A 27,642-nucleotide genomic window follows, 5' to 3' on the forward strand; every position below is an offset into this window, starting at 1 on the left:
AGGAGGCAGAGTCAGACTCTTGCATGCACCCCAACCTGGATCCACCGGAAAAACCCACCAGGGGTTGACATCCTGCCTCTCTGGGACATTGCTCCATTGCTCAGCAACTGAGCTGTTCTTAGTGCCTGAGGCAGAAGCCATGGAGCTCACTCTTTGTTTGAATTGGGATTGAGCTGTTCTTAGTGCCTGAGGCAGAGGCCATGGAGCTCACTCTTTGTTTGAATTGGGACATCCCTCTTCTCCTGCCCTTGGACATTGGCAGTCCTGGGTCACCACCAATTTTCCTGGGTCACCAGCTTGCTAATGGTAAAATGTGGGAGTTCTCTGTCTCCATATTGTGTGAGCCAACTCCTATAATATATCTCATATCTACATCTATCTAATCTATCTATCCATCTATCCATTTATATATATATATATAATTTTCTGTTTCTCTGGAAAACCCTAATATAACTATGTAAGCCAAAGAAACAACAGAGACATGCCACTTTTGCCAAGTTATCTTAAATAAACAGCAGCATGAAGTGCTTGTAGACATAACAGAAGAAAAGCTTCAAGAGTTAGAGAATAGCCTATTTGCCAATCTTCAAATTATTCATTTTCTGATAGCAGATCCAGAACCCTTGGTAGGCCAACAGGGGGAGGGTTAAATCCACTGCCTTAAAAAAAATAAATAAATAAAAAAGCATTAAAAAGTTTATTGGAGCCTGAGTAGGCAGTGGCACAGTGGATACAGCGTCGGACTAGGATGCAGAAGGACCCAGGTTCGAGACCCCGAGGTCGCCAGTTTGAGTGCAGGCTCATCCGGTTTGAGCAAAACTCACCAGCTTGGACCCAAGGTCGCTGGCACAAGCAAGGAGTTACTCGGTCTGCTGTAGCCCCCTGGTCAAGGCACATATGAGAAAGCAATCAATGAGAAAGCAATCAATGAACTAAGGTGTCGCAATGCACAACAAAAAACTAATGATTGATGCTTCTCATCTCTCCATTCCTGTGTCTGTCCCTGTCTATCCCTCTCTCTTACTGTCTCTATAAAAAAAAAAAAAAAAAGTTTATTGGAGAATTCCTCACTGTGAGTACCTTGGCAAGGCACAGCTCACCTAATCAAATTCCTTATCTTGTTACGTACCAAAAGAATTTTTAAACTAAACTGTAAAGAGCTGCTCAGAATACAACCAGAGCACAAGTGTGGCAATGCCCGCTTTCACTCCCCAGAATAACTGGTGTGTCTTCTAGAGGAGAGTGTAGGACTTGAGGACCCCTAGAGGACCAGGTGTGCGCTCTAAAGGTGACCTCATACCTGGTCACACACCCTCCCAGCTCAAAGAGAGTCCTGTTTTTTTTCTCCGCCATGAGTTAAAAAGTGTATCTACTTGCAATTTATAAAACAAAGGAAATAAAACTGTTCATGAGTCATGGAAAGTTCTCTCTCCAAGAAACAGGCTTAGTTTAAAACAGCGGTTCTCAACCTGTGGGTCGCGACCCTGGCAGGGGTCGAACGACCAAAACACAGGGGTCGCCTAAAGCCATCGGAAAATACATAATGCATATCAGGTATTTACATTCCGAATCATAACTGTAGCAAAATTACAGTTATGAAGTAGCCACCAACATTATTTTTTGGCTTGGGGTCACCGCAACATGAGGAACTGTATTGCGGGGTCACGACATTAGAAAGGTTGAGAACCACTGGTTTAAAACAAAAAAGGGGGTGAAGTGAGGGGTGGAGGCTGCAGAGGGAGGAAGCCTGGACAAGAAACCCGTTTCTACTTGAAACACTGAAATGTGCCCTCACCTCATTTCACAATCCCAGTCCACCAGGGACCCCCGACGGAGAGTCTGTCCACTAACTGGGGCTTTAGTCACTTGATCAATATGCTGTCCTTTCAGACTGGCTGGCCATCGTCTCTTCCGCGCAGCTTCTCACTGCGGGACTTCCAAGCAGCACCCGGAGGAGGACGGCACAACGCAGGGTTTCGCAGTCACATCCCAGGAGGAAGGCAGGAACCGAGTCCGACCCAGCTTGACATTTTTGTGCATCACGCCGTTTCCAGTCTCCCAATCGGCAGCCGACGCCGAGGGTGCTGAGATGTGGTCGCAGTGGGAATGCAACATTAATAAAGAGACAAGGTGCACCAAGGCCGTACACATAAAATAAGACCTTTATTATGCTAAAGAACAGGTTTTCTTTTCCATTTTCCCAAAACACCAAAATAGCACAGGGCACAGTAATCTAATACACAGAATAAACCAATGTATGCGATCCATCATCCCCCCAAAAATGGCTGTCTTGCTTTGTTTTTAACAAGTTACACTCTTAAGTGACCTTTACCAAAGTTATCAGCAAATGAAAAAAAAAAAAAAAGGGAGTTACCTCAGAAAAACCTTAGTCTAAGAGATCATCTCAACCCCTAGGAACTGGAAGCTTTCTACAGGGCGCCTCCAGGAGGTGGCTCGCCATGACGGAGTCTCACGCTCACTTCTGCTTCACGCAATACTGCGGGGCTTCTCCCTTTAAGAAAGGTTTGTTCTAAAGGTGAGTTTAAATATTGCAACTTTCACCGCAGGGCCTCCATTAAAATTGCATTTTGGGCGGAAGGAAAAGGAAGTGAGGAAAGAAATCAAATTCTGCGGCAGACCACAAGTATTCTACAAAATGCAGAAATGGTAACAGTTCACCATCGACTCCGCAGGGCGTACAGCAAGTACAGCGGACGGACATTTACCAATACTCGCTTCCGCTAGGTGATCAGACAACCTGGAGAGACAGTGTCGGGGCAGTCGCTGGGTACTGAAGGTATATAAAGGATTTCATGTTAAATCTTTATGGTCTAATGTCATATTTATGTAGGACATATTCACGTGCTCCTGGAAATGGTCTCCCAATCCTGAATGGCTTTCAAGCACGATTTAAAACATGCTCAAAAACTTCCTTCCGCATCAACCAGCAGAACTTCTGCTTGAAGTCTGTCTGGACAAACAAGCCAAAGCAGGAACTTCATGGTTGCACTGTTTGCATTAGACTCAATGGGAAGAAACCATTCTAAGACAACTTTTAAAATTAATCTCACTATGTATATTGTTCGGCTTGTACCTTAACTATGGCATAATGGCGTTGCTATTTTAAAAGCTTGTACAGTCAGAATTCCCAGCATTATCTGCAGATGATTTGAGGTACTTTTCACACTTCGAGGCATTCTCTTGTATTCTGCTGTTTGCTCTGAGAGCATGGGTTCTGAACGGCCAAGGGAAACACACACTGTTTTATCACTCGGGAATGCTTCGGGCCACACGGGCAGCAGTGTGGACGGGACAGAATGCAGGAGAGACGGTTCCACCACAGCGCTTCTCGCCTTAAGACAAGCACTTGGTTCATCCTCCGAAACTCCTACTTCTGGCCGCTTCTGGTGGCACGGCAGCCCTGACCCCCAAGGCTCTCCTCTGCGGCACTGTCCTCTGCAGCTGTCAGTGGCTCTGGGCCCTCTGCCCACCCAGTCCCTCACCAGGGCCTCCTTGACACCAGAGGACACCCCAGCAGAACACTCGAACACAGGAGCAAAGAACAGATCCACAGTCTTGCTCTGAGCCACCGTGGAAGTGGAATTTCTTCTTACTGATTCTTTCAAATATAAAAGCACTTTGATGCCATTGTGAAGCAAGAGGTTGGGGTCACTCAGATCACATTTCATTTCCAGTGATAACATCTCATCTTGTGAATTCCTATGTACATCAACCGCAGCCTCAATCACCGAGGAAGGGGCACCTGACGGGCGAGGGCTCTCCTGTGTTCGAAGGCTCCAGAGCAGCTTGTCCAAGTCCTCTCCCTGTGCTTTTGCGAGGCCGAGGCCGAGAGTCCCTCTTCTGTCTCTCATGCTGCGTCCTCTGATGCGGTGAGCCGAGGACACACCTGGGTCAGCCGGTGGAAGGTCTTCAATGGATCTCAATGTGAACCTGGAAAAGAGAATCAGATTCAAGTGTTACGGTGAAAGGTCTGGGAGAGTCCCACACAGAGCTATTTCCTAACAAGTGTGAAGGCCTCCCTCACGGTCTCCGCACTCTGGGAAGAAAACAAAGCAGACAAGTCTCACTGGAGGCCGGAGCAGAAGGCCCAAAGGCTGAGGACGAGCAGCCAATCAGGGGCTGATCCAGCACAACCCCTGGCATCAGAAGCCTGGCCTTCCTTCTGCCATGGATGGAGAGACACAGGCATCTCCAGCCAGGAGATGCTGCTAGGCTGCATTCCAGATGAGTTACTCCAGCTGCTGTGTGGTGGACAGACTTGAAAAGAATCACATCAGGCCGATTAGAAGGCTATTCCAATACTGCAAGAAAAAAGATGACTAAGGCTATGAGCACAAACAGGAGAAAATATATATCTTTTAATAAAGGTAGTGACTGACCAGATGTAGAAGAGGGTGAGACGACCCATACATGTCTTCTGACTTTCAAGCCTGGCTAGGGAAGGTGTCATTCACTGAAAATAGGGAGGAGTTCAGGTCGGGACACACAGAGCTTGGCTGTGGGACTCGCGCGAGCAGCTGGATTAATAAAGACTTCATTCATCTCAAGAGATGTCAGAGCTGAAGGCTTAGGGTCAGAAGTGGCCAGCTTTGGGAGACAGATACAGTGATGGCCTGGCTATGACGTGTGGTGAGAACACAGACATATCTGGGAGCCCAAGGCCAGGATCTCCGAGACCTAAAGACTGGAGGCGAAGGACCCACCAGGGAGGAAGACGTCAACTGCACTGAGTGCTTCAAAAAGAGGGGATTCGCTGTGTTTCCTGCACAAACAGCTTAGTTAGCTCCAAGTAAACCTCGAAAAACTACACACAGTCCTCTGCCCTAGCAGTCGTTAAATGGAGCAGGAGAGAAAAGATCAGTGCATCTTTGCTTAGTCCATTTCTATCTCATCCCCCTTTTAACTTTTCCTACGTTTTATGACATATACCGTGTTCTGGTACAGCAAGATATTTAGTTTATAAATAAGTATAGATATGTATTTGCGGAGTGTGCTCAAAACTTTTTGTTAAGAGTGGGACCATCAATCTACATTACAACTGGAAAATACATCTGAATACAAAGCAGCATACAAACGTAAGGCACAATCTTTTTTAACTGAAATATAAGTGTCATTACATTATATTAGTTTCAGGTATACAAAATTCAATATCTTGATCACAAGTCAAGATACATCGCCACACATAGTCACAATTTCTTTTTCTTGTGATGAGAACTTTTAGGAGGTGCAATTCTCATAAGAGTGAATTCTGGCTACAATTCAAAACAATACTTACAAAGTACATCAGGTCAAATATATAATTAACTTCTCCTGACAGTCTCTCTCCCTCTCTCAAATTAACTTCCCAAACCACACTATGCAGGACCTTTATTTTGTTAATTTGAAATGTACTAAGAATGAACATTTTCCTGAAATGGAAGCATTCCCAAATATACTTTTAATACATATTAAAACAGGCTTAAAAAGAATTCTGAAGGAAAACAGGTCATTGAATATGGGCCAACTCTCGGGAAAATTAGTTCCTAACCACTTTCATTCTGTCCTCGTACAAGGACTTAATACTGTTTGGAAAGGTAAAGTAGTCCCAGAATTGTGCTAAAATATTTTGTATAAGGCACTATTTATGGAACCAATAAAGTAATCATGTATTTAATGATGATAGAACTTCTTACTGAAGATCTTCTAGTTCTTCAGTAAATTCAGTTAAAACTGAGACTACTGGGGTGAAGGAAGGAGTCTATTTTGAAGTTCAAGACAGTATGATTCAGGAAAAGTAGTGCAGAACTGGGAGTAGATTCCTGAAATAGTCCCCTCTCTCCCCCCAAATATGGCAAAGGTTGAAAAATGGAACCACAGAGGCCAGAGGGGGTGCTATGCACAGAAAACAAGATGGTCTGGGTGTGTCCAGGATCCTCAGTGTAGACATGACAAGTCACCTTCCACAAAAAGCCCCGCCTACTAGAGGCAGCTGACCTGCTGCATGACAATAGGCCTGACCCAATTAGGCAGGTGCAACCCTGTTGGACTGTTGTCACCTTACCTTCCCTAACCTGAGCTATTAATGGCCTCAAGGACTTGATGGTCTGGATACCACTGCTCTGTAAACTAAAAATATCCTGGCCTCGATGCTTCGGAAAACCAGCTGGTAAGACTTTTCCCAAAGGAGACTGGGAGGAGACACAGCCACACGAGCAGGGGCTGCCCAGCCAGGTCAATGACAATGGGCTTAGAGCAGAGTCCTGCCTTCTGATGGCTCACAAACCTGCTGGAAGACTGTGCTGGCCTCCTCCAGCTTTTAGACATGATTATACACCTTCACACCCTTGTGTTCGTGACTAAAATGATCAGACCAAGAAAGAGGCTGAAACTAATTCCTCAAACTGCTACCCAGCTTAGGGGAGAAGCCGGAAGGACTCAGTCCTACGTACTATAAGCTGAATCATGACCACAGGAAACCACCACCAGGTGCTGAGTTCATGCTACAAATCACTTAGTGTGTCCCTATCATACCTGCCCTTCAAGAGCCAGTTGTGCAGCTCTCACTGGCCACCACCCATTTCCTACTTCTGTCACCTGGGTGCCGAAGGTGCATTTGCTCACACATCTGAAGGGAGGGCCAGCTGTGTCCCAGCTGGGGACTTAGGGCAATCGTCTTTCCTCAAAACGCTGAGGATTAAATGTGTGAAAACACCTAGCATCTTTTCTGACCAGCATCCCATTGGCATCTAAAAAACTGCAGTCATCAGCCCTGGCCAGTCAGCTCAGCGGTAGAGCGTCGGCCTAGCGTGCGGAGGACCTGGGTTCAATTCCCGGCCAGGGCACACAGGAGAAGCGCCCATTTGCTTCTCCACCCCTCCACCGCGTTTCCTCTCTGTCTCTCTCTTCCCCTCCCGGCAGCCAAGGCTCCATTGGAGCAAAGATGGGCCAGGCGCTGGGGATGGCTCTGTGGCCTCTGCCTCAGGCGCTAGAGTGGCTTTGGTCGCAACATGGCGACGCCCAGGATGAGCAGAGCATCGCCCCCTGGTGGGCCGGGTGGATCCCGGTCGGGCGCATGCGGGAGTCTGTCTGATTGTCTCTCCCTGTTTCCAGCTTCAGAAAAATGAAAAAAACAAAACAAAACAAAAAAAAACTGCAGTCATCATCATCATCAAGAGTATTTTAGCCTGACCTGTGGTGGCGCAGTGGATAAAGCATCGACCTGGAAATGTTGAGGTCGCCGGTTCTAAACCCTGGGCTTGCCTGGTCAAGGTACATATGGGAGTTGATGCTTCCAGCTCCTCCCCCTTTCTCTCTCTCTGTCTCTCTCTCCTCTCTCTCCCTCTCTGTCTCTCTCCTCTCTAAAAATGAATAAATAAAAATTAAAAAAACAAACAAAACTTCTTTATGCCTGACTTGTGGTGGCGCAGTGGATAAAGCGTCGACCTGGAAATGCTGAGGTCGCCAGTTCGAAACCCTGGGCTTGCCTGGTCAGGCACATATGGGAGTTGATGCTTCCAGCTCCTCCCCCCTGTCTCTCTCTCTCTCCTCTCTAAAATGAATAAATAATAAAAAAAAAAAAGTATTTTAGCCTGACCAGGCAGTGGCGCAGTGGATAGTGTGTCGGACTGGGATGCGGAGGACCCAGGTTCGAGACCCCCAGGTTGCCAGCTTGAGCACGGGCTCATCTGGTTTAAGCAAAAGCTCACCAGCTTGGACCCAAGGTCGCTGGCTCGAGCAAGGGGTTACTCGGTCTGCTGAAGGCCCGCGGTCAAGGCACATATAAGAAAGCAATCAATGAACATCTAAGGCGTCACAACAAAAAACTGATGATTGATACTTCTCATCTCTCCGTTCCTGTCTGTCTGTCCCTGTCTATCCCACCTATCCCACTCTCTGACTCTCTGTCTCTGTAAAAAAAAAAAAAAAAAAAAGAGTATTTTAGGGGATGAATGACAAAATACTGCTGAGGGGTCCTGTAAAGAGGTCAGAGAGGTGATCACTGGATGGTAACATGGAAGTGGCCGTCTTTTCATTGGTTTACTGGCCATTTTATATCTTTTTTTTTTAATTGACTGATTTTAGAAAGACAAAGAGAGGAAGGGAAAGGAAGGGGGGGGAGCATTCATCTGTTGGTCTATTTAGTTGTGCACTGATTGGCTGCTTCCCTATGTGCCCTGATCCAGGATCAAACCTGCAACCTTGGTGTTCCAGGATGACACCTGAAACCGACCGAGCTATTTGTATAGCTCCTTTGGAGAGCTGATGAACCAATCTTACCTAGGAGAAATGTCTTTTCAAGTCCTTTGCCAACTTTTAGATTAGGTTATTTTTAATCACTGTTGAGCTGTAAGAGTTCTTTCTATGTTGTAGATATTAGTCCTTATCAGATACATGATTTGCAATTACTTCCTCCCATTCTCAGTTGTCTTCACTCTCTTGAAAGCGCCCCTGGATGCACAAACATTTTTCATTTTGATGAAGTCTAATCTATTGACTTTTTGTTGTCTGTGCTTCTGGCAAGAAATCACTGCCAAATTCAAATTATCATGATTTCCCCCTATGTTTCTTCTCTAAGAGTTTTATAGAGTTTTGTTCTCAAGTTTAGGTTTCTGACCCATTTGGAATTAGTTTTTATATATTGTGTAAGGTTGGGGTCCACCTTCACTCTTTTGCATGTGAAAGGAATTCATTTTTAGCTATCAAGAGATGCTATGGTCTAAATGTTTGTGTTCTCCCCAAAATTCATATGCTGAGACCCCAACTCCCAAAGATGATAGTGTTAGGTGAGGCCTCTGGGAGGTGCTTACATCAGGAGGGTAGAGCCCTCATGCATGAAATTAGTGTCCTTATTAAAGACACCACAGAAGCCCTGGCTGGGTAGCTCGGTTGATTATAGCACTGTTCCAATATGCCCAGGTTGTAGGTTCAACCCCTGATCAGGACACATACAAGAATCAACCAATAAATATGTAAATAAGTGGAACCACAAATCTATGTTTTTCTCTCTCTCACTTCCTCTCTCTAAAATCAATTTTAAAAAATGTAAGAGTCCTCACTGGTTGGCTCAGTGGTAGAGTGTCAGCCCAGCGTGTGGAAGTCCCCGGTTCAATTCCCAGTCAGGGCACACAGGAGAAGCGCCCATCTGCTTCTCCACTCTTCCTCCTCTCCTTCTTCTCTCTCTCTTCCCCTCCCGCAGCCAAGGCTCCATGGCCTCCACCTAAGGGGCTAGAATGGTTCTGATTGCAGCGAAGCAACGCTCCAGATGGGCAGAGTATCACCCCCTGGTGGGCATGACTGAGTCTGTCTGACTGCCTCCCCGCTTCTCACTTCAGAAAGACAAAAAAATAATAATAATAAAAGCAAAAGAAACCCCACAGAAATACCAGGCCCTTCCACCACCTTTGGACATAAGAAGGTGCCAGCTGGGAACCAAGGGCCCTCAGGAAACCTTGACTCTGCTACCACCTTGCTCTTGGGACTTCTGTCTCCAGAACTGAAAAAAAAAGTGTCTGTCTGTAAGCCAGCCAGTCTATGGAGGGGAAGAAACAGGTCCTTGTCCACAGATCATTTCAGACACACAGCCAGGCTCCCTCCTGAAGCTGTTCAGCCCTAGGTAAGATCAGTTCATTGGAGTCAACGCCAAAGCCCTTCCATCCAGTGCCTGCATGAGCCTCCCCTAGACTTCAGTCTGACTCTCCCGCCACCTTCTTCCTCAGTGACCAGCTTCCTCCAGCCCCGGGACACATGAGGCTGGCCTCTAGGGCCTTCTTTGTGCAAAGCGACATCCTCTTCCAACCCAGACATCTCTGAGGCTAAAGCCCCCACTGCCTTCGAGGTTCTGCTCAAATGTCATCTCATCAACGAGGCCCAATCTGACTATTCGGTAGGAAAACAGCTTCCCTACCCCCCACCTGCCCTCCTGCCCTTCTCACCTGACTGAAATGAATGAATGCAGTTTTCAAGTGATATGGAAACGCTGAAACATGGAGCTACGAACTTAGGATGTCACTTGGAAAAAAGAGGACTAGGAAAGAGCAGTTAAACACAGAACAAGGACAGGGAGCAGCCCAAGGAAGGTTCTCTCAGGCCTGGCCCGCCCAGGGCCGTGTGGCTGACGGTGACATTACAGGAAGGCAAGGACACTTGACAACTCAGTTTGACAGCTATCATCAACCTGCACAGAGCCTTCTTTTTTCCAACTGTTCTTTTTAGTCCTCCTCCTGTAAGAGTCACAAGAGTCTGGGTGAGCTGGGGCGAGGACACTTGATTCTTCCCACGGTATACAGGCAAGACTTGTTAACTCGCGACAGATTCTCAGTACAATCTTCTACCTCTCTTCTACTGCATTTAGTAGTTGGTATGGATGCTCATCATTTTTTTTTTTATGTCGTGTATTTCAGATTCTGTAAATAAGTAGAATGCTAAAGCCTCAAGATTAAGGTTCACTTACAAACAGTGTTTTAAAATTGCACCCTTTTCAGTTCACAAAACCCTTTGCATCTCTTTTCCCATTTAACTATCTGACACATTAAAGAGATATCAACTTCCTTAAAGCGCCTTGCTGCCCTACAAATGATTTGGGGTTCTAAGTAAACAAGGGGGAAATGGAGTCCTTTATTCCTTGTTACACTCGGCACAGACGCAAGCCCCCTGCAATGGAGAGGGTGGGTACAGTGTTTTAAGTAAATGGGAGACACAGAGCTGGGGCCGCCTCCTTTACTCAGATTCTATTTTCTGCTGCAACCCCCTTTACCAGAGGCCAGAATAATTAAACCCTCAAATCGGGTATCTTGCTTGACCAGGCAGTGGCGCAGTGGATAGAGCATCAGACTGGGATGCAGAGGACCCAGGTTCGAGACCCCAAGGTGGTTGGCTTGAGTGCGGGCTCATCTGGTTTGAGCTAGGCTCACCAGCTTGGGCCCAAGGTCACTGGCTTGAGCAAGGGGTCACTCGGTCTGCTGTAGCCCCCCAGTCAAGGTACATATGAGAAAGCAATCAATGAACAACTAAGGTGCTGCAATGACGAATTGATGAAAAAAGAAATTGGGTACCTTAGTGATTTTCCACAAATGAACAGAAACTCTAAACCTTCAGGGGGATTTGTAGTAGCAGATGTACATATTACAGTAAAAAAGAGAAACGCCATTTCCACCCTGTCCCCCTCATTCTGTGAAATGGCGGCTGCTGCACCTGATCAAGCCCCAAGTCCCCACACCATTCTCAGCATTTCCTCCAGGTCCTTGGTGACCCCCTCCCATCTGCCCCCCCCACTCACCCTTGACCAGACTACAAAGGCCCACGTTCAACCCCTACTAGAGCATTCAGCTCCCAGGAGTCCCCAAAGCTGTCCTGCACCTGGACTAGTACGTGGCACCAAGTCATCTATGACAGGCTTTGGGGACTGGGTCACCTAGCTCTCCTGACTGCCTACACCACTGTTACAGAGCCAATTTCCCTCCTTCAGAATGCACTTAACCTCAACTGTTACAGTGTAGATTCCTAGTTATGAAATTTGTATTTGAATAACCTTTGCAGAGATCATCTCACTGCCCTACAAACAACAGGAGATGTGGAATTCTTTATTCCTTGTTGCCTTCAGCACTCCTGCAATGAAGAGAGCAAGTGCAAGACGACACAGATATGGTGATCACAGAGGTCCTCTCCAAGAGAACTGAGGTGGAAGAATGCACCAGCCTTCAAAAGGCAAGGGAAGAACAAGCATTCAAGGTGGGTGGGCGGAATGCATATGCAAATGTCCAGGGGCAGGAAGGGGTTTGGAGCATGCAGACAGTAGATAAGAAACAAAAAATAGTAAGCAAGAAACAAGCTGGGTAAGAGTCTAGAGAGATGAACAGAAGTCCAATCTACAGGGTAAAACATGTGAACTGCATTCTGTGTGCAATGGGAAACTCTGTTTTTGTTATTCTGTGCAGAGTGACGTGACCTTTCGTGTGGTGGAAAACAGATGGGAGTCTAGTGCACTCGTCCAGGTGAGAGATTATGGTAGCCTGGACTAGGGGGGTGGTCATAAATATAAGTGGACATATGAGAAAGGTACAACACTCATTTTCAACATTACGTACACGAAGTTCTCTTTTACAGTCATTCATGCAATTTTATAAATGATCACAAATTATTTCTATAACTCTAGAACAACAGTTTCAAACCTGAGAGCTTGGGGGTCAGATTTAACCTGTTTGTTTTTGTTTATTGAGAAAGGCAGGGAGAGAGAGGTTCATTGAGCTGCTCCTGTATGTGTCCTGACCAGGGAATCGAACCAGCAACCTCTGCGCTTCAGGACGATGCTTCAACCAACCAAGCTATCTGGCCAGGGCTTTTTTTTTTTTTTTTAATTTACCAGGAGATACAGAGAGAAAAGGAGAGAGAAGGGAGAAAGAAGGAAAGCATTCATTTGTTCCACTTAGTCGTGCATTCATTGGTTGCTTTCCATGCCTGCCATGGCCAGGGATCAAACCCGCAACCTTGTTGTTTCCAGAAGTCAAAAATTTGTTAACTTGATATCTAAAAACCTGGATTTTCGCCTGACCAGGCGGTGGCGCAGTGGACAGAGCGTCGAACTGGGATGTGGAAGACCCAGGTTCAAGACCCCGAGGTCGCCAGCTTGAGCGTGGGCTCATCTGGTTTAAGCAAGGCTCACCAGCTTGAGCACAAAGTCGCTGGCTCGAGCAAGGGGTCACTTCGGTCTGCTGTAGCCCCCCGGTGAAGGCACATATGAGAAATCAATCAATGAATAACTAAGGAGTTGCACCGAAGAATTGATGTTTCTCATCTCTCTCCCTTCCTGTCTGTCCCTCTCTCTCTGACTCTCTCTGTCTCTGCCACAAAAAATAAATAAAAATAAAAAAAGTAAAAACCTGGCCTGACCTGTGGTGGTGCAGTGGATAAAGCGTTGACCTGGAATGCTGAGGTCGCCAGTTCGAAAACCTGGGCTTGCCTGGTCAAGGCACATATGAGAGTGATGCTTCCTGTTCCTTCCCCCTTCTTTCTCTCTCTACTCTCTCTAAAATGAATAAATAAAATCTTAAAAAAAAAAAGTAAAAACCTGGATTTCCAATTTCTCTTAGAAATCACTCGATCTGACCAGTAACAGTTGGCTAGTGGCAACTGCCTACAGCACAGGCTTTCTGGTTCCCTGGTTCCCACACCCAGTGCACTTGACTCATTCGTAACACCTGAAGGAAAGGTATTTGAATTTTCTCCTCTTCTAGTCTGTTACCACTTAAGGATGCCACCAGCCCTTGCTCATATAAAAGTACTCTATGTAGCTCAAACTGGACCCTGAAACAGAGAGGCAGGTCCATCTCACTTCACCTTAATACAATTCTGACCAACAGCTGGTTTCAAGTTTTATGTGGCCTGCCAGCACCAGTGACAGGCACCGAAAACCTGAATGTCCAGGGAGGCACAGGGACCATCCATTCTGATACAACTAAACCAGTAGGAATAAAAGAACCACCAGCCGGTCTCAACACTGCCTGGTCCTGCTACTCAGGTGTCCTCATTTTGCACATCGAGGAGCAGTCAGGTACTGTTGGACTGTAAACTCCAACAGGACAGGGTCCTGTCCCCCTTCCATCACAGAGCCTGCGCCCAGCAACCCAGTGGACACTCCAAGATAGGTCAATGGAATTCGGGGGGGGGGGGTTGGCACTTGGTCATGCATAACACACTGGGAAAGGAGTAATTCTCAACCTGACGACTTGCCATTCCACTAGAAAAAGGCATCTGTAATCCAAGGGATGGCGAAATGTCAGTCATTTATAACAAAGGTGATTTCCAGGGCGCTGGGTGGGTGTGTGTCTACTATTTCACATCTGACTTGTTTCTGGCCTCTTAACCTTTTGCGTCTCTACCTCTTCCATCCATCTCATTTCCCCGCATCCTCGCCCCCACCCCACTTCAACCGCAGCCAGGATAAATAAGCTACAGCTGTCAGAATATTAGCTAACATTCATTAACCCACTGTGAAATTCCAAGGATAATCTTTTTCGAAGCTTCGTCAAGTTTGGGAACTCGAAAAACTGACCATAAGGCCATCCCCCAGCCCCCAGCCCAATCTGTTAATCTTCTGGGAAAAATTTCCTCTGCAGGCCCGGGGGGGGGGGGGGGGGGGGGGGCTTTCCAGCCCGGGGCCGGCGGCCTCGCCCAGCGCCCACCCCCGTCTCTCCGCGGACTGGCGCCCCAGCAGCAGGTCCGCAGCCAGAGCCAGCTGCTCCCCCCACCCACCCCGGGCCTTGTCTGCAGAACCGGGATAACAATAACCCCAGCGGGGTTTTTCTTCCGTGGGGCTGCAGGAGAAACGCGCGGCGCCCGGCAAACACTCGGCATCCCGCGGGGCAGCTCGTGCCAGCCTCCGGGTCGCCCCGCGCGGGGTGGGGTGGGGAGGGTCGGGGCCGAGGGGCCGAGGGACTGGCGGGCGCGGCCCACCCACCTGCAGGCGGACGTTGAGCATCATGGAAGCCACGATGTAGAGGTAGGGGAAGTTGATGCGCAGCCGCCAGGCCAGGTCGAAGAAGATGAGCAGCGTGCGGGTCAGCCCCTTGCAGAAGACCCCATAGGAGCGCGCAGCGGCCGAGCGCGAGAGCCGGACAGCCAGGCCCGACAGAGCCGCCGCCATATAGACCCGCGGACCCGAGCCGCCCGCCGCCCCGAAGCCCGCCCGCCCGCTCCCCGATAGGCCCCGCGTCACCCCCTGGCCTCCACCCCGGTCGCTGGCCCGCGCTCGGCGCGCTGAGGGAGCGAGGGAGGCGGCGGCCAGGCCGGCGGGAGGGCGGGCCGCGGGGAGGGGAGTCCGCGCGTCACGCCGTGGGAAGCGCCTCCGGGAGACACCACCCGCTCGCGGACCGCCGCCCGGCCTGACGTCACAATGCCCGCGCCGCGCCTGCGCGCCTAGGGCCCGCCCCTACCACCCTCGGCCACTTCCCTGCAGCTGAGGCGCGCATGCGTGGGCGGTGGCTCGGGGAGAGCCGCAGGTGTGCTGTCTGCGGCCGCCCCCTAATGGTGAGCGAGAAAATAAAAACAAAGGGAGGCAAGGCAGAGTGGCTTGGAGTTAAGAAGAGGATGCCTGACCAGGCGGTGGCGCGGTGGATACAGCGTCGGACTAGGATGCGGAAGTTCCAGGTTCGAGACCCCGAGCTTGAGCGCAGGCTCATCTGGTTTGAGCAAAAGCTCACCAGCTTGAGCCCAAGCTCGATGGCTCAAGCGAGGGATCACTGGCTCTGCTGTAGCTCTCCCCCCCCCCCAAGGCGCATGAGAAAGCAATGAAGGAACAACTAAGGTGTCCCAAAGCACAACGAAAAACTAATAATGATTGATTCTTCTCATCTCTCCGTTCCTGTCTATCTCTGGGAAAAAAAAGAAGAGCCACACAACTCTGAAGACACTGAATGCCATGTATGCTGAAAAGATTATTAGAATAAGTACATTTTGTGTTTGTGTTATGAATGTCTTACCACAATTATAAAAAGCAAACAAAGAGAGCCTTCTTGAGACCCAGAGGCAGAGCACTTGCCCCCTGTAGATTGCTTGTGGTCCCAGCCATTCTTGTTAAGGGCCCACTATGAAAAGTTTAATATTTTAATAATTATGATAATAATTAAGTCCCTGATGTAAGCTTGGCCTGTGGTGGCACAACGCATTAAGCGTCCACCTGCAATGCTGAGGTTGCCAGTTGGAAACCCCAAAGGACATGAGAAGCATCTACTAAAAGTTGATGCTTCCTGCTCCTACCCCCCTCGCTCTCCTGTCTCTAAAATCAATAAATAAAATTTTAAATAAAAAAAGTTCCTGCCCTGGCCGGTTGGCTCAGTGGTAGAGCGTTGGCCTGGCGTGCAGAAGTCCCGGGTTCGATTCCCGGCCAGGGCACACAGGAGAAGCGCCCATCTGCTTCTTCACCCCTCCCCCTCTCCTTCCTCTCTGTCTCTCTCTTCCCCTCCCGCAGCAGAGGCTCCATTGGAGCAAAGATGGCCCGGGCGCTGGGGATGGCTCCTTGGGCTCTGCCCCAGGCGCTGGAGTGGCTCTGGTCACGACAGAGCAACGCCCTGGAGGGGCAGAGCGTCGCCCCCTGGTGGGCGTGCCGGGTGGATCCCAGTTGGACGCATGCGGGAGTCTGTCTGACTGTCTCTCCCTGTTTCCAGCTTCAGAAAAATACAAAAAAAAAAAAAGTTCCTGATGTGAAAAGTAAATACACTGAAACTTCCAAAAATTCTGGTGTTCTTGGTTTTTTGGGACGGTTTCCACAGTGAGTTTTTACATCCCTACTTAAGCACATAGGTTGGTTTCTATCAAAGATTTGCATGGTAAGAAGTGGATGCCTTCCTTCTCTTTTCAGACGAAGTATTTCATGTTTTACTTCTCCTTACCAATGAGGAAGTCTGGGAATGTGATACCAGTGGGACAAAAGAGTTTCACTGATGAAATGAAAGTTTTAAGTCCTTTCAGAAAGCAAGAGTAGAAAGCAACAGTGTGAAAACAGATTTAAATGTAAAAATCCTTTGCCCCAAAACAGGTTTGCAAAAATAATTTTTAAAAGTCACTTTTAAATCCTCTATCATGAAATGAATTCACATTCAAAATATATTTTTTTAATCTTTATTCTATTTAGCTATAATCCAAAGATTATAAATCACAGAGGACATTTCTGGTATTGTCGCAAGACTTACTTAACATTATTGCTTTTCTTTGAGTGTCTATTATGTAAAAGTTGTGTGCTTTGTTGCTCGGTCATCCTATATTTACTATCCGTTGTGTTTCAGGCCAAGACCATTTTAAATAAGTATCTCAGGGTTTTTAGCCTTGGGCTAGTTTTATGATTATTATTAAAGTAATATTTTTCAAAGTATTTGCACAAACCTTTAGGTTTCCTTATTTTCCAGCATTCTGTTCTGGCACATGTGTTGTTGACATTGAGAAACTTACTTCCCTGATTTCTGAGCTATTCTTGCCTTTCAGTACACAGTGGATGCTGTCTTTAAGGACTGCGGAGCACATGCTGCGGAATTCTTTACTGTTTTGTTACAAGCTACCCTTCCCAAAAAAGCAAAATGGACACTTCTTTATACACTATTTAGGAAAATAATTGAAACATTTTAAAGGCTAGCATCTTCAAGGGAGAATTTGCCCAATTCAATCTAACAATGTGTGAACAGGTTTGGAGATCAGCTAAATTTATTCTTAGGCCTGTAGAGATTTTCGCTGGTGGAGAACTGGCAGTTCTGTTCATTGGAGTTATGCTGGAAGACCAGATGGGCTATGGCGATACGAGATGTGTGTGTGATGTGAGTGTGTGTGTATCTTCCCTGGCTGCTCATCTCTTTGCCTCCAAATACCATTGAGGACATGAGGCAGTTTAAACAAGCCACTGAAGTGCCATCAATCATGGCAAACAAAATGACCACAAAAAGTCAACTGAGCAAGGTAAGAAACCCATTGTAATTAGATACAACAAGAGGTCAAAGAGAATGCAAAGAAAAGATAACAAGATTTGAGGTTTAATACCTATCAAGGTTAACTAGTTCCAACGATAGAGCATGCTGGTGAATCAGTCTAGTCTCCTGACTTCACATTGAACTCAGCCCCAACTTTCTGAAATCTCTGGGAAGATATTCTGCTAATTATAACTTGAGAAACCAACAGCGCTCATTATAAGTCCGTGTGAAAAGTATTTTCCCTAGTGGCACAAAGGGTTTTGAGAGCAGGAAGGAGGAAAGAGCTGGGGGCAGATAGGGACATTTATTACCCAGTGATGAACAGGATCCAGGTGACTTGCCTACAATCATCCCTCCGACTGTCAGAGCAGCAAAACAAACAAATATCAATAAAAAGTAAAGTCTTTTTTTTCTTTTCAGGTCAAGCTGGTAAGAAAAGCACAGCACAGCCAGGTTCCGGGTTCAGCACCTTCTCAGCACCCGTGACCCGGATCTGTAAAATGAGGATAAGGACCCCATCGTGCAGGGTTTTTGCGAGCAATCAATGAGAGCAGGTGTGCACAGCATCCAGCACAGTTCTGGGTGGATACAGGGCCCCCAGAAAGTGGTCGCTATTGCCCTGCTCAGAGCCCTCGAATCCTTAGAAAGCAAGTTCAGTGGATCCATGAAGAACCATTATATTTTTTAAATATTCTATTTATTGATTTTTAGAGAGAAAGGAGTGAGAAAGAGAGAGAGAGAAAGGGGAGGAGCAGGAAGCATCAACTCCCATATGTGCCTTGACCAGGCAAGCCCAAGGTTTCGAACCGGTAACCTCGGTGTTCCAGGTCGACGATTTATCCCACTGTGCCACCACAGGTCAGACCGAAGAACCATTATAATTAATAATGTTTACCTCAGGACCACAAGCAACCCAAAGAATGAGACAAGTCAGTCATGCTGCTGTAAGAGAGCATGGACACGAGTGATCCAAACTGGTTGGTCAGAAATTATTTATATTCCTTTGCTCATTCCTGTGGAGACTTGGAAGCGTAGGGTAGGGTGGATTTAAACACATGAGCTCAGTTACCATTTTGAGAAAATGCAAGTTTCCAGTCTCCCAGTCAAAGGGTTTTTTCCAGGCACCTGACACATTATTTCAACAGATCAAGGTAAGTGTGAGCTGCTGACACATTTACTATCAATAGAATGGAGTTGTTCTTCGGTGAAAAAAGTAAGGGGACAAAGTAAGTGTGCACCGAATGCCACTGTTCATTATACTATTTGTATCAGTTCCCTAGTGCTGCCTAATAAATGAACACAAACCAGCTGAAAACAACAGAAATGGATTCTCTCAACATCTGGAGGCTAACAAGTCCAAATTCAAGGCGTTGGCAAGGCCGTGTCCACTCCGAAGATGTTAGGGGAGAGGCCTTCCTTGCCTTTTCCAGCATCTAGGAGCTGCCAGCGCTCCCTGGCGTTCCTTGGTTTGCAGCTGCAGCACTCCAGTCTGCCTCTGTCTTCACATGGCCGCCTCGTCAGGGCGTGTACTGTGTGCCCTCTTCTCTTCCTATATGGACACCCACTCATCATGGGATTTAGGGCCTGCCCTACTCCCACCATGACCTCATCTTAACCAATTCTATCTCCAAACACAGTCACATTCTGAGGTTCCAAATGGAAACGAACTGTCTCGGAACACTGTTCAACCCAGTACAGAACCCATTAACTAAACCAAACAACAACAATCTCACCGGTCACCGTTGGAAATGCTTGGGGACAAACACAACTTTGTAAACAAGTAAATGAAGAGAAAGAATGAAACATTTATCCTCCTTGACGTATATACGAATTGAACTTCAGAGAAGCAAGTAGTTGATAAGGATATGTTTCTCTTTGCAGATGAGTCCCAGCTAACAAGTAAACAGGGATGCTCGACTTAGAACAGCACCATTTTGCAGCCCTAATGAATTAATGAATCTAAGCAATGATCATGGATGACCGCTAACATCACAAAAAAGCAACAATGAGGCGTGTAACTCCTGATGAAATATAATTGGGGGGAAAAAATTGAACCTGGATCTATCAGGCCTCTAGAGCTGATTACCAGGGGAGCCTATTGAACCCCCCACTATGATGCAGCTAGCAAAATCAAGATTGAGGTTTTGGCCTGACCAGGTGGTGGCGCAGTGAATAGAGTGTCGGACTGGGATGCAGAGGACCCAGGTTCGAGACCCCGAGGTCGCCAGCTTGAGCACGGGCTCATCTGGATTGAGCAAAATTCCACCAGCTTGAGCCCAAGGTCGCTGGCTCCAGCAAGGGGTTACTCAGTCTGCTGAAGGCCCCCGGTCAAGGCACATATAGAAAGCAATCAATGAACAACTAAGGTGTTGCAATGCGCAATGAAAAACTAATGATTGATGCTTCTCATCTCTCCGTTCCTGTCTGTCTATCCCTGTCTATCCCTCTCTCTAACTCACTCTCTGTCTCTATAAAAAATAAATTAAAAAAAAAAAAAGATTGAGGTTTTGGGCAAAGTACCTAACTCACTCTGCTGCTGGCCCAAAGCAAGGGGCTGCTGGAAAGGGTAGTAAAAGGGGAAGTGAGCAAGTCAGCCACAGGCTTGTGACGGTGGAAAGGGGGACTGTCTGTAGTGTCCACCTGCATCTCCTTGGTCGCTATAGCATATTACTGTTATTTAAAATCTTCTACAGCTCTTTCTGTCTCCTTCTCCTCATTATTAAATGGGATAGAAGGTGAGTTGGTGCTGGTTAAACTTCTGGTTGGTCCCCAGGTTGCAAACATTGAGATGGGTCTGAAGGAAGAAGCCCTGGGCTTGGAGCCATGGCAGCACCTGGCCTGTGTTTCTCTCCTGAGGATGGCTGTGTGTTCTTGGATGAGTGTGAGGTTAAGACGATTGCCGTTATGATGGGTGGGGACATTTAAAAACATTAAGTGCGTGGAAATTTGTGCGTGTGAGTACCAGGCGGCAGGATGTCCCCTGGTGGGGGTGGCAGGACCTGACCATTGTCCTGTTGTCCACAAGGGTCCACTCTTCTCTTCCTTAGGGGTCATAGAATTTCCAGCATGGGCTCTATTTCCCAACCCGCACCGCAGCTTTGGGGGCCTGCGACTAACTTCCAGCCAACGGGGTGCGAGATGGCGCCTTCTCGGAATCATCCTGGAAAGACTCCCAGGCACATGCTCTTTGTCGTCTGTCATCTCTGTTTCTTCGTCCTGTGCTTGGGACTTAGATGTGCTATTGGGAGCTCCATCTTGGTGCCCGAGGAAGGAGCTGGGCCCTGAGACTCCCCAGATGAGAACAATACTGGTCTGGATTACCATATGTCCTCATGTGTAAGACGCACCCTTTTCCAAAAAACTTGGGGTCTAAAAATGGTGCATCTTATACAGTGGTTGTAGATTTTTTTTACTTGCATTTCCTGCTTTTTCAGATGAGGTGTTGTATGAATTTTATGATGAATAAAACTTGAGTTCAATAACTTCATGTAATACTTTTTTTTTTTTTCAAATTTCAGGCCCCAAAATTAAGGTGTGTCTTATACATGGGAGCGGGGAAGTACGATACTTAGCTCTGGATTTTTACACATGAGAGAAATAAACTGACCTTGTTTAAGTTGTTGTTGCTTTAGCTCTCTGTCATTTGCACTGAGCCTAATCCTACTAAATATAGTACATGTCGTTTGGTTTTGCCTGCCTGCCACAACTTCCCATTCTTTTGGGGGGACTTCCTCTACCCCATTCCTTGTGGTTCCAGTGGGCTGTGTGAGTCAATGGGTCCCTCCGCCCCCCCCCCCCAACAGGATGAGCAGGTAACCAAATCATACCAACCAGAATTCCCCCCCAGCCCCTTTGCCAGGAAGGGAAGCCTGAGAGCAGTGGCATCCTCGGGCAGTTGGGTCTAAGTTATTGGTGGCACCATTGTCCCCAAAAAGAAGATCACTGTGGGTCCCAGCACGGGCCTGGATCCTGTCATTTCTGCATCCTGATTACTCAACTTTTCCTTTGTCCTGTGAGTCACCAGTGTCTTCTTATTAATCTCCCTTTTCCCCCTTAATCCAGAGGAATCTTCTGTCCCTGTCAACCCAAGAACCACAGCTGATGATGTTCCCACCCTGCCCTTTGCCATTCTTTCACCTCTAGTTTTTGCCAGTGTCCCCACCTGGAGTCCCTGATACTCCTTAGTCACCATGGCTCCCTACCAAGTCACCCCATGACTGAGTAAATGTATAAATGGCATGCGACAATCATTTTTGTTCTCTCTACCACTGGGAGGTTCAGTGGGCTTGGATGAAGGGCATCTCACTTGGAAGCTCATGTCTTTGTAGTCAGATGGTGGCCACTGTTACGTTGCAGGCTTCCTGCATTTTCCAACACAGCAACTCCTTGATGCCCACTGGGTGCCCAACAACTCTGTGAGGTTGGTTGGCAATGGGGAAAAGTCACGTGAGGAACCAGGTCTGGGAACTTTGGCTGGAACCGCTCACACCCATGTACGCCAAAAGGAACTTCCCAGAAGCCCTTTGAAAAAGAACAACTGTCTGTCAGCCAATGAAATTTCACATGTCATATCAACCCGACCACTCTCTCCACGCTATAAACTACCCCCCCCCCAGGAGAATCTGTGCTTCTCTGGCTCATTTTGCAGACCAGAGAACCTCATCTGGAATGCACTCTACTAAATAAAGCTTTTGCTATTTCCACACTTCGTGGCTACGCCCTTCTTTCTTCCTCGGAGGGGAAAATACCTTACACACTCAACTAAATTGGGTCACTAACTACCTGGAGTTACCGTCAGACCCCACAGGTTCAAGGGCTCAGTCCCACAAGATGACCCCCCCCCCCTTCAGAGGCCAGCCACTAGTCCTGGGGCCACTCTTAACTCTGACAGGCTGGCTGTAACTTCAAGGGTTCCCACCACGCCTGTTTAGGTTTGCTAATTCACCAGAATGACTCACAGAACTTAGAAAACCACTATACTTACGAGTCCTGGTCGGTTGTAAGTGAACAACCAGATGAAGAGCCCAATAAGATCTGTGGAATATTTATTCAGCCTTAAGAAAGAAGGAAATGCCCCCATTGGGGACACATGGATTACCCCGGAGGACTGTGTGCTAGGTGAAATAAGCTAGACGCCGTAGGGCAGTTGCTCCATATTACTGCTTTTATGAGGACTCTCAGTCGAACTCATAAAAGCAGAGACCAGAATGGTGTTTGCCCAGGGCTGGGGAAGGGGGGCGGGGGAATGGAACAGGAGATCCTAGTCAAAGGGTACGAAGTTCTTCAGGATGCGTAAGTCCTAGAGAGCTACCATACAGCACAGTGCCTGCCGTTAGCAATACTGTTTCCTATACTTAAGAATGTGTCGGCCCTGGACGGTTGGCTCAGTGGTAGAGCGTCGGCCTGGCGTATGAAAGTCCAGGGTTTGATTCCCGGCCAGGGCACACAGGAGAGGCGCCCATCTGCTTCTCCACCCCTCCCCCTCTCCTTCCTCTCTGTCTCTCTCTTCCCCTCCCGCAGCCAAAGCTCCATTGGAGCAAAAGATGGCCCTGGCGCTGGGGATGGTTCCTTGGCCTCTGCCTCAGGCGCTAGAGTGGCTCTGGTTGTGACAGAGCAACGCCCCAGATGGGCAGAGCATCGCCCCCTGGTGAGCATGCCGGGTGGATCCTGATCGGGCACATGTGGGAGTCTGTCTGACAGCCTCCCGGTTTCCAACTTCAGAAAAGTACAAAAAAAAAAAAAAAAGAAAGAAAAAGAAAAAAGAATGCGTTAAGAGGGCAGGACTTGTGTTAAGTGTTCTATAAAAAAAAATAAGTAAAAAAGGCAGAAACAGACATAGTTACAGAGCACAGACTGATGGTTGCCAGAGGGGAGGGGAGTTGGGGGACTGGGTGAAAGAGGTGAAGGGGTTGAGAAGGACAGACGGGGGTTACGAGATAACCATGGGGATGTCACGCATGGCAGAGTCAATACAGTCACAAACACTGTAAGAACTATGTATGGTGCCAGGTGGGTGCTAGAAACACCAGGGAGAACGCTTTGTAAAGTTTATGATTGTCTAACCAATCTGGTGTCCACCTGAAACGAATACAAAATGATGTTGAGCCTGACCAGGTGGTGGCGCAGTGGATAGAGCATCACTGATGCAGAGGACTCAAATTCGAGACCCTGAGGTTGCCAACTTGAGCACGGGCTCATCTGGTTTGAGCAAAGCTCACTATCTAGGAACCAAGGTCACTGGCTTGAGCAAGGGGTTACTTGGTCTGCTGAAGGCCCACGGTCAAGGCACAGATGAGAAATCAATCAATGAAAACTAAAGTGCCACAACGAAAAACTGATGATTGATGCTTCTCATTTCTCTGCGTTCCTGTCTGTCCCTATCTATCCCTCTCTCTGACTCTCTCTGTCTCTGTAAAAAAAAAAAAAAAAAAAAAATTAGCCTGACTTCTGGTGGCGCAGTGGATAAAGCGTCGACCTGGAACGCTGAGGTCGCTGGTTCGAAACCCTGGGCTTGCTTGGTCAAGGCACATATGGGAGTTGATGCTTCCTGCTCCTCCCCCTCCTCTCTCTCCCCCTTCTCTAAAATGAATAAATAAAATCTTAAAAAAAAAATGTTGAATGTAAAATGTAGTTGAAAAATTTTTTAAAAAACCGGAAAAAAATGTTTTTAAACCACAAAATATTCAAACTCACACACACAAAAATGTAAAGGAGTTAGGAGGAAACCTTTGGAGATGATGATGTGTTTATGACATAGATTGTGATGATAGCTTCACAAGTGTATGCTTATCTCCAAACTCATCTTGTATACGTGCAATGTATTTAGCTTTCTGTATGTCAATCATACTTCAATAAAGTGGTTAAAAAAAGAAAACGTTGAATAGGAAAAGATCCAAGGTTGAGGAGGCACAGAGCTCCTGTGCCCGGTCTTTGTGGGCACACCACCCTCCCGGGACAAAATATGTTCACCAACCAAGAAGTCCCTCCAGCCTCATTGTTTCAGAATTTTCATGTGGGGTTTACTACACACACATGATTGATTAAATCATTGGTCACATGACTGAACTCAATCTCCAGTCCCTCTCTCCTCTCTGGGGGCTGGGGAGTGGTGCTGAAGGTTCTTGGTTTGTCTGGCCCACAGCCCCTCCCTGAAGCTATCTAGGGGCCAACCTTGAGTCACCTTAATAACATAAATTCAGGTATGGTTGAAACGTTCTCTCGTGAGTCATAAAAGACACTCCTCTCACTCAGGAAATTCCAAGAGTATTAGGAGTTCTGTGCCAGGAATTGGGGACAAAGACCAAATATACATTTTATTATACCACACTTCCTCACTCAAGAATCTGGCTGTTAGGCCCTGGCCGGTTGGCTCAGCAGTAGAGTGTCGGCCTGGCGTGCAGGAGTCCCGGGTTCGATTCCCGGCCAGGGCACACAGGGGAGGCGCCCATCTGCTTCTCCATCCCTCCCCCTCTCCCTCCTCTCTGTCTCTCTCTTCCCCTCCCGCAGCCCAGCCGAGGCTCCATTGGAGCAAAGATGGCCGGGGTGCTGGGGATGGCTCCATGGCCTCTGCCTCAGGTGCTAGAATGGCTCTGGCGCTAGAATGGCAACAGAGTGACGCCCCAGAGGGGCAGAGCATCACCCCCTGGTGGGCATGCCGGGTGGATCCTGGTCGGGCGTGTGCGCGAGTCTGTCTGACTGCCTCCCCGTTTCCAGCTTCGGAAAAAAAAAAGAAAAAAAAAATCTGGCTGTTGATGCCAGCTGGCTATCAGCTGGGCCCGCAGCTAGGGCTGGCATTCAGAGCACCTGTACCTGGTCCTTTCATGTGGCCTGGACTTCCTCATCATTTGGTGACAAGGTTCCGAGAGCAAGCTTCTAGGAGATCCCAGGCAGACCCCTGGAGTCACTTCTGCCCTAGACATAGTCCTGCCCAGCTGCAAGGGAAAGGAACAAAAATCACATTTCTCAATGGGAGCAATGCCAATGCCACTTTGGAGGAAGGGCGTGTAGGATTGAAGATCTTGTTTGGCCAACTTGGAAAATACAATTTGCCACAACTATCGAAACCCAACCAGTACCTGTCCTTTGGATCCAGGCTGAAGTCCATGTCCTCCTGTAGACTTGTCTGAGTCATCTCCTTGCCCTCACTCATATCTTCTAAACCCAAAATGATTTCTTTTGCCCTGGCTGGATAGCTTGGTTGGTTAGACGAGCATTGTCCTAAAGCACAAGGTTGCTGGTTTGATCCCCACTCAGGGCACATAAGGGAACAAACAGCTCATTGTTCCTGTCTCTCTGTCTCTCTCTCCCTACCTCTCTCTCTTAAAAAAAATTTTTTTTTCCAATGAACATTTAGCAAATAAATTGAAATGTGGTATCAGTGCAAATTATAAACTAGATGTCAAAGACTTAGTACCAAAAGAAGAGTGTAAAATATCTCAATAATTTTTGTTGATTACACGTTGAAATAATAATATTAAGCTATACTGAGTTACATAAAACATATGATCAGAATTAAGTGCATTATTCCAAACTCATCAAGTTGTATACATTAAAATATGTACAGCTTTTTGTATGTCAATCACACTTCCATAAATTGGTTTTGAAATATTAGTTGCATTTGTTTCCTTTTTCTCTTTCTTAAAAGATTTTATTTATTAATTTTAGAGAGAGGAGAGAAAAAGAGGGGGAAGGGACAGGAAGCATCAAGTTATGGTAGTTTGCTTTCATAGGTGCCTTGACCGGCAAGTGGGCAAGCTTGGGGTTTCGAACTGACGACCTCAGCATTCCAGGTTAACACTTTATCCACAGCACCACCACAGGCTAGGCTCCTTCTGCTTTTTCTAATGCTGTCACTAGGACATTCCTGGATAGCTTGCACTATATTTGTTTTTGTAAATTACTTTAAGGTTTTTATTTTATTTTTATTGATTTTAGAAAGAGAGGAAGGGGAGACACAGAGAGAAACATTGATTTGTTGTTCTGCTTATTTATGCACTCGCTGGCTGATTTCTGTAGGTACCCTGACCGTAGGTTGAACCCACAACCATGTGGGGACGACACTCCAACCAACTGAACTAACCGGCCGGGGCAGCTTGCGTTCTATTTCCATTGGACGTTTCCTGGTATGACCCACCACACCCAGGAATCTTAGCAAACAAAGGAGCAAGCAAGCAAGCAGCAGCTGGCTTTGGGTCTGGAGGGGTGTGAGATAACCCTAACATCTCTCCCACCTGAGTCCAGGGCAGGACTCTAGCCGTCCAGGTTTCAGGGACAAAACTGATGAATCCGCAGGATGGGGCCCAAGCAAACAGCCTGCCCTCAGGTCAGACTCACAGGCTGACGGTGCCCTGAGCACTCTGACTGCCCAGGCCCAGGCCAGCTAGCCCCGGTGAACCTGTGGTGTTACCCTCATCTTACCTAGGAGGACTGAGAGAGCGGTAGAGCAAAGCAGACAGGAACAATATGTTACTTCAAGTTTCAACGTAACCAAGGGAAGAACTAAAATAGTGACATATACGATAAAGGGGACATGGGGGGGTCTCAGTGAACCCAATCTTCATTCATCACGGCAAAAAGCCAGGAGAGAACGCTGACAGTTGATCAAACCAGAAATAGCGGTATCAACTTGTTATTTGGAAATACAGAGGAAAATCACCACACACAAAAAACTGATATGACTAAAAATGGTTACATCTAAACTGCATGCTTAGATTTAATTCTCTTTCATTTGTTATATATTTCACAATGTCTGTTAAAAAAAAATACCTGCCCTGTTGGGGACAGACTTGGGGGTGGGGAGACCCAAGGAGAGATTGGGCAGGGCACCTGATTTTTTTTTCCTTTTTGTATTTTTCCAAAGTTAGAAGCGAGGAGGCAGTCAGACAGACTCCCACATATGCCTGACCAGGATCCACCCGGCATGCCCACCAGGGGGTGATGCTCTGCTCATCTAGGCCGTTGCTCCCTTGTGGCTGGAGCCATTCTATCGCTTGAGGAGGAGGTCATGGAGCCGTCCTCAGCTCCCGGGCAACTTTGTTCCAGTGGAGCCTTGGCTGTGGGAAGGGAAGAGAGAGATAGAGAAGAAGAAGAAGGGGAAGGGTGGAGAAGCAGTGTACCTGGGCCAGGAATTGAACCTGGGACCACATGCCCAGCTGACGCTCTACCACTGAGCCATCCGGCCAGGGCCTGATCTTTA

General features: G+C 47.4%; 1 protein-coding gene across 2 annotated transcripts; it reads right to left on the bottom strand.

The window, feature by feature from the left end:
• Positions 1–2,144: 2,144 nt before the first annotated feature.
• LOC136333764 (small integral membrane protein 10-like protein 3) lies at positions 2,145–14,800 on the bottom strand. Of its 2 annotated transcripts, none has more exons than XM_066273375.1 (2): positions 14,453–14,590; positions 2,145–3,951 (listed from the first exon to the last, which is right to left on the bottom strand). In XM_066273375.1, the coding sequence occupies exon 2, from the start codon at positions 3,870–3,872 to the stop codon at positions 3,096–3,098; it is 777 nt and encodes a 258-aa protein (XP_066129472.1). In that variant the 5' UTR covers positions 3,873–3,951; positions 14,453–14,590; the 3' UTR covers positions 2,145–3,095. The 2 variants fall into 2 exon arrangements, with proteins under 2 accessions (XP_066129472.1, XP_066129473.1); XM_066273376.1 differs by having other exon boundaries at positions 3,843–3,951; positions 14,453–14,800.
• Between the last annotated feature and the right edge of the window lie 12,842 nt (positions 14,801–27,642).

The sequence above is a fragment of the Saccopteryx bilineata genome, chromosome 4 (assembly GCF_036850765.1).
Source record: "Saccopteryx bilineata isolate mSacBil1 chromosome 4, mSacBil1_pri_phased_curated, whole genome shotgun sequence".
Taxonomy (NCBI): domain Eukaryota; kingdom Metazoa; phylum Chordata; class Mammalia; order Chiroptera; family Emballonuridae; genus Saccopteryx; species Saccopteryx bilineata.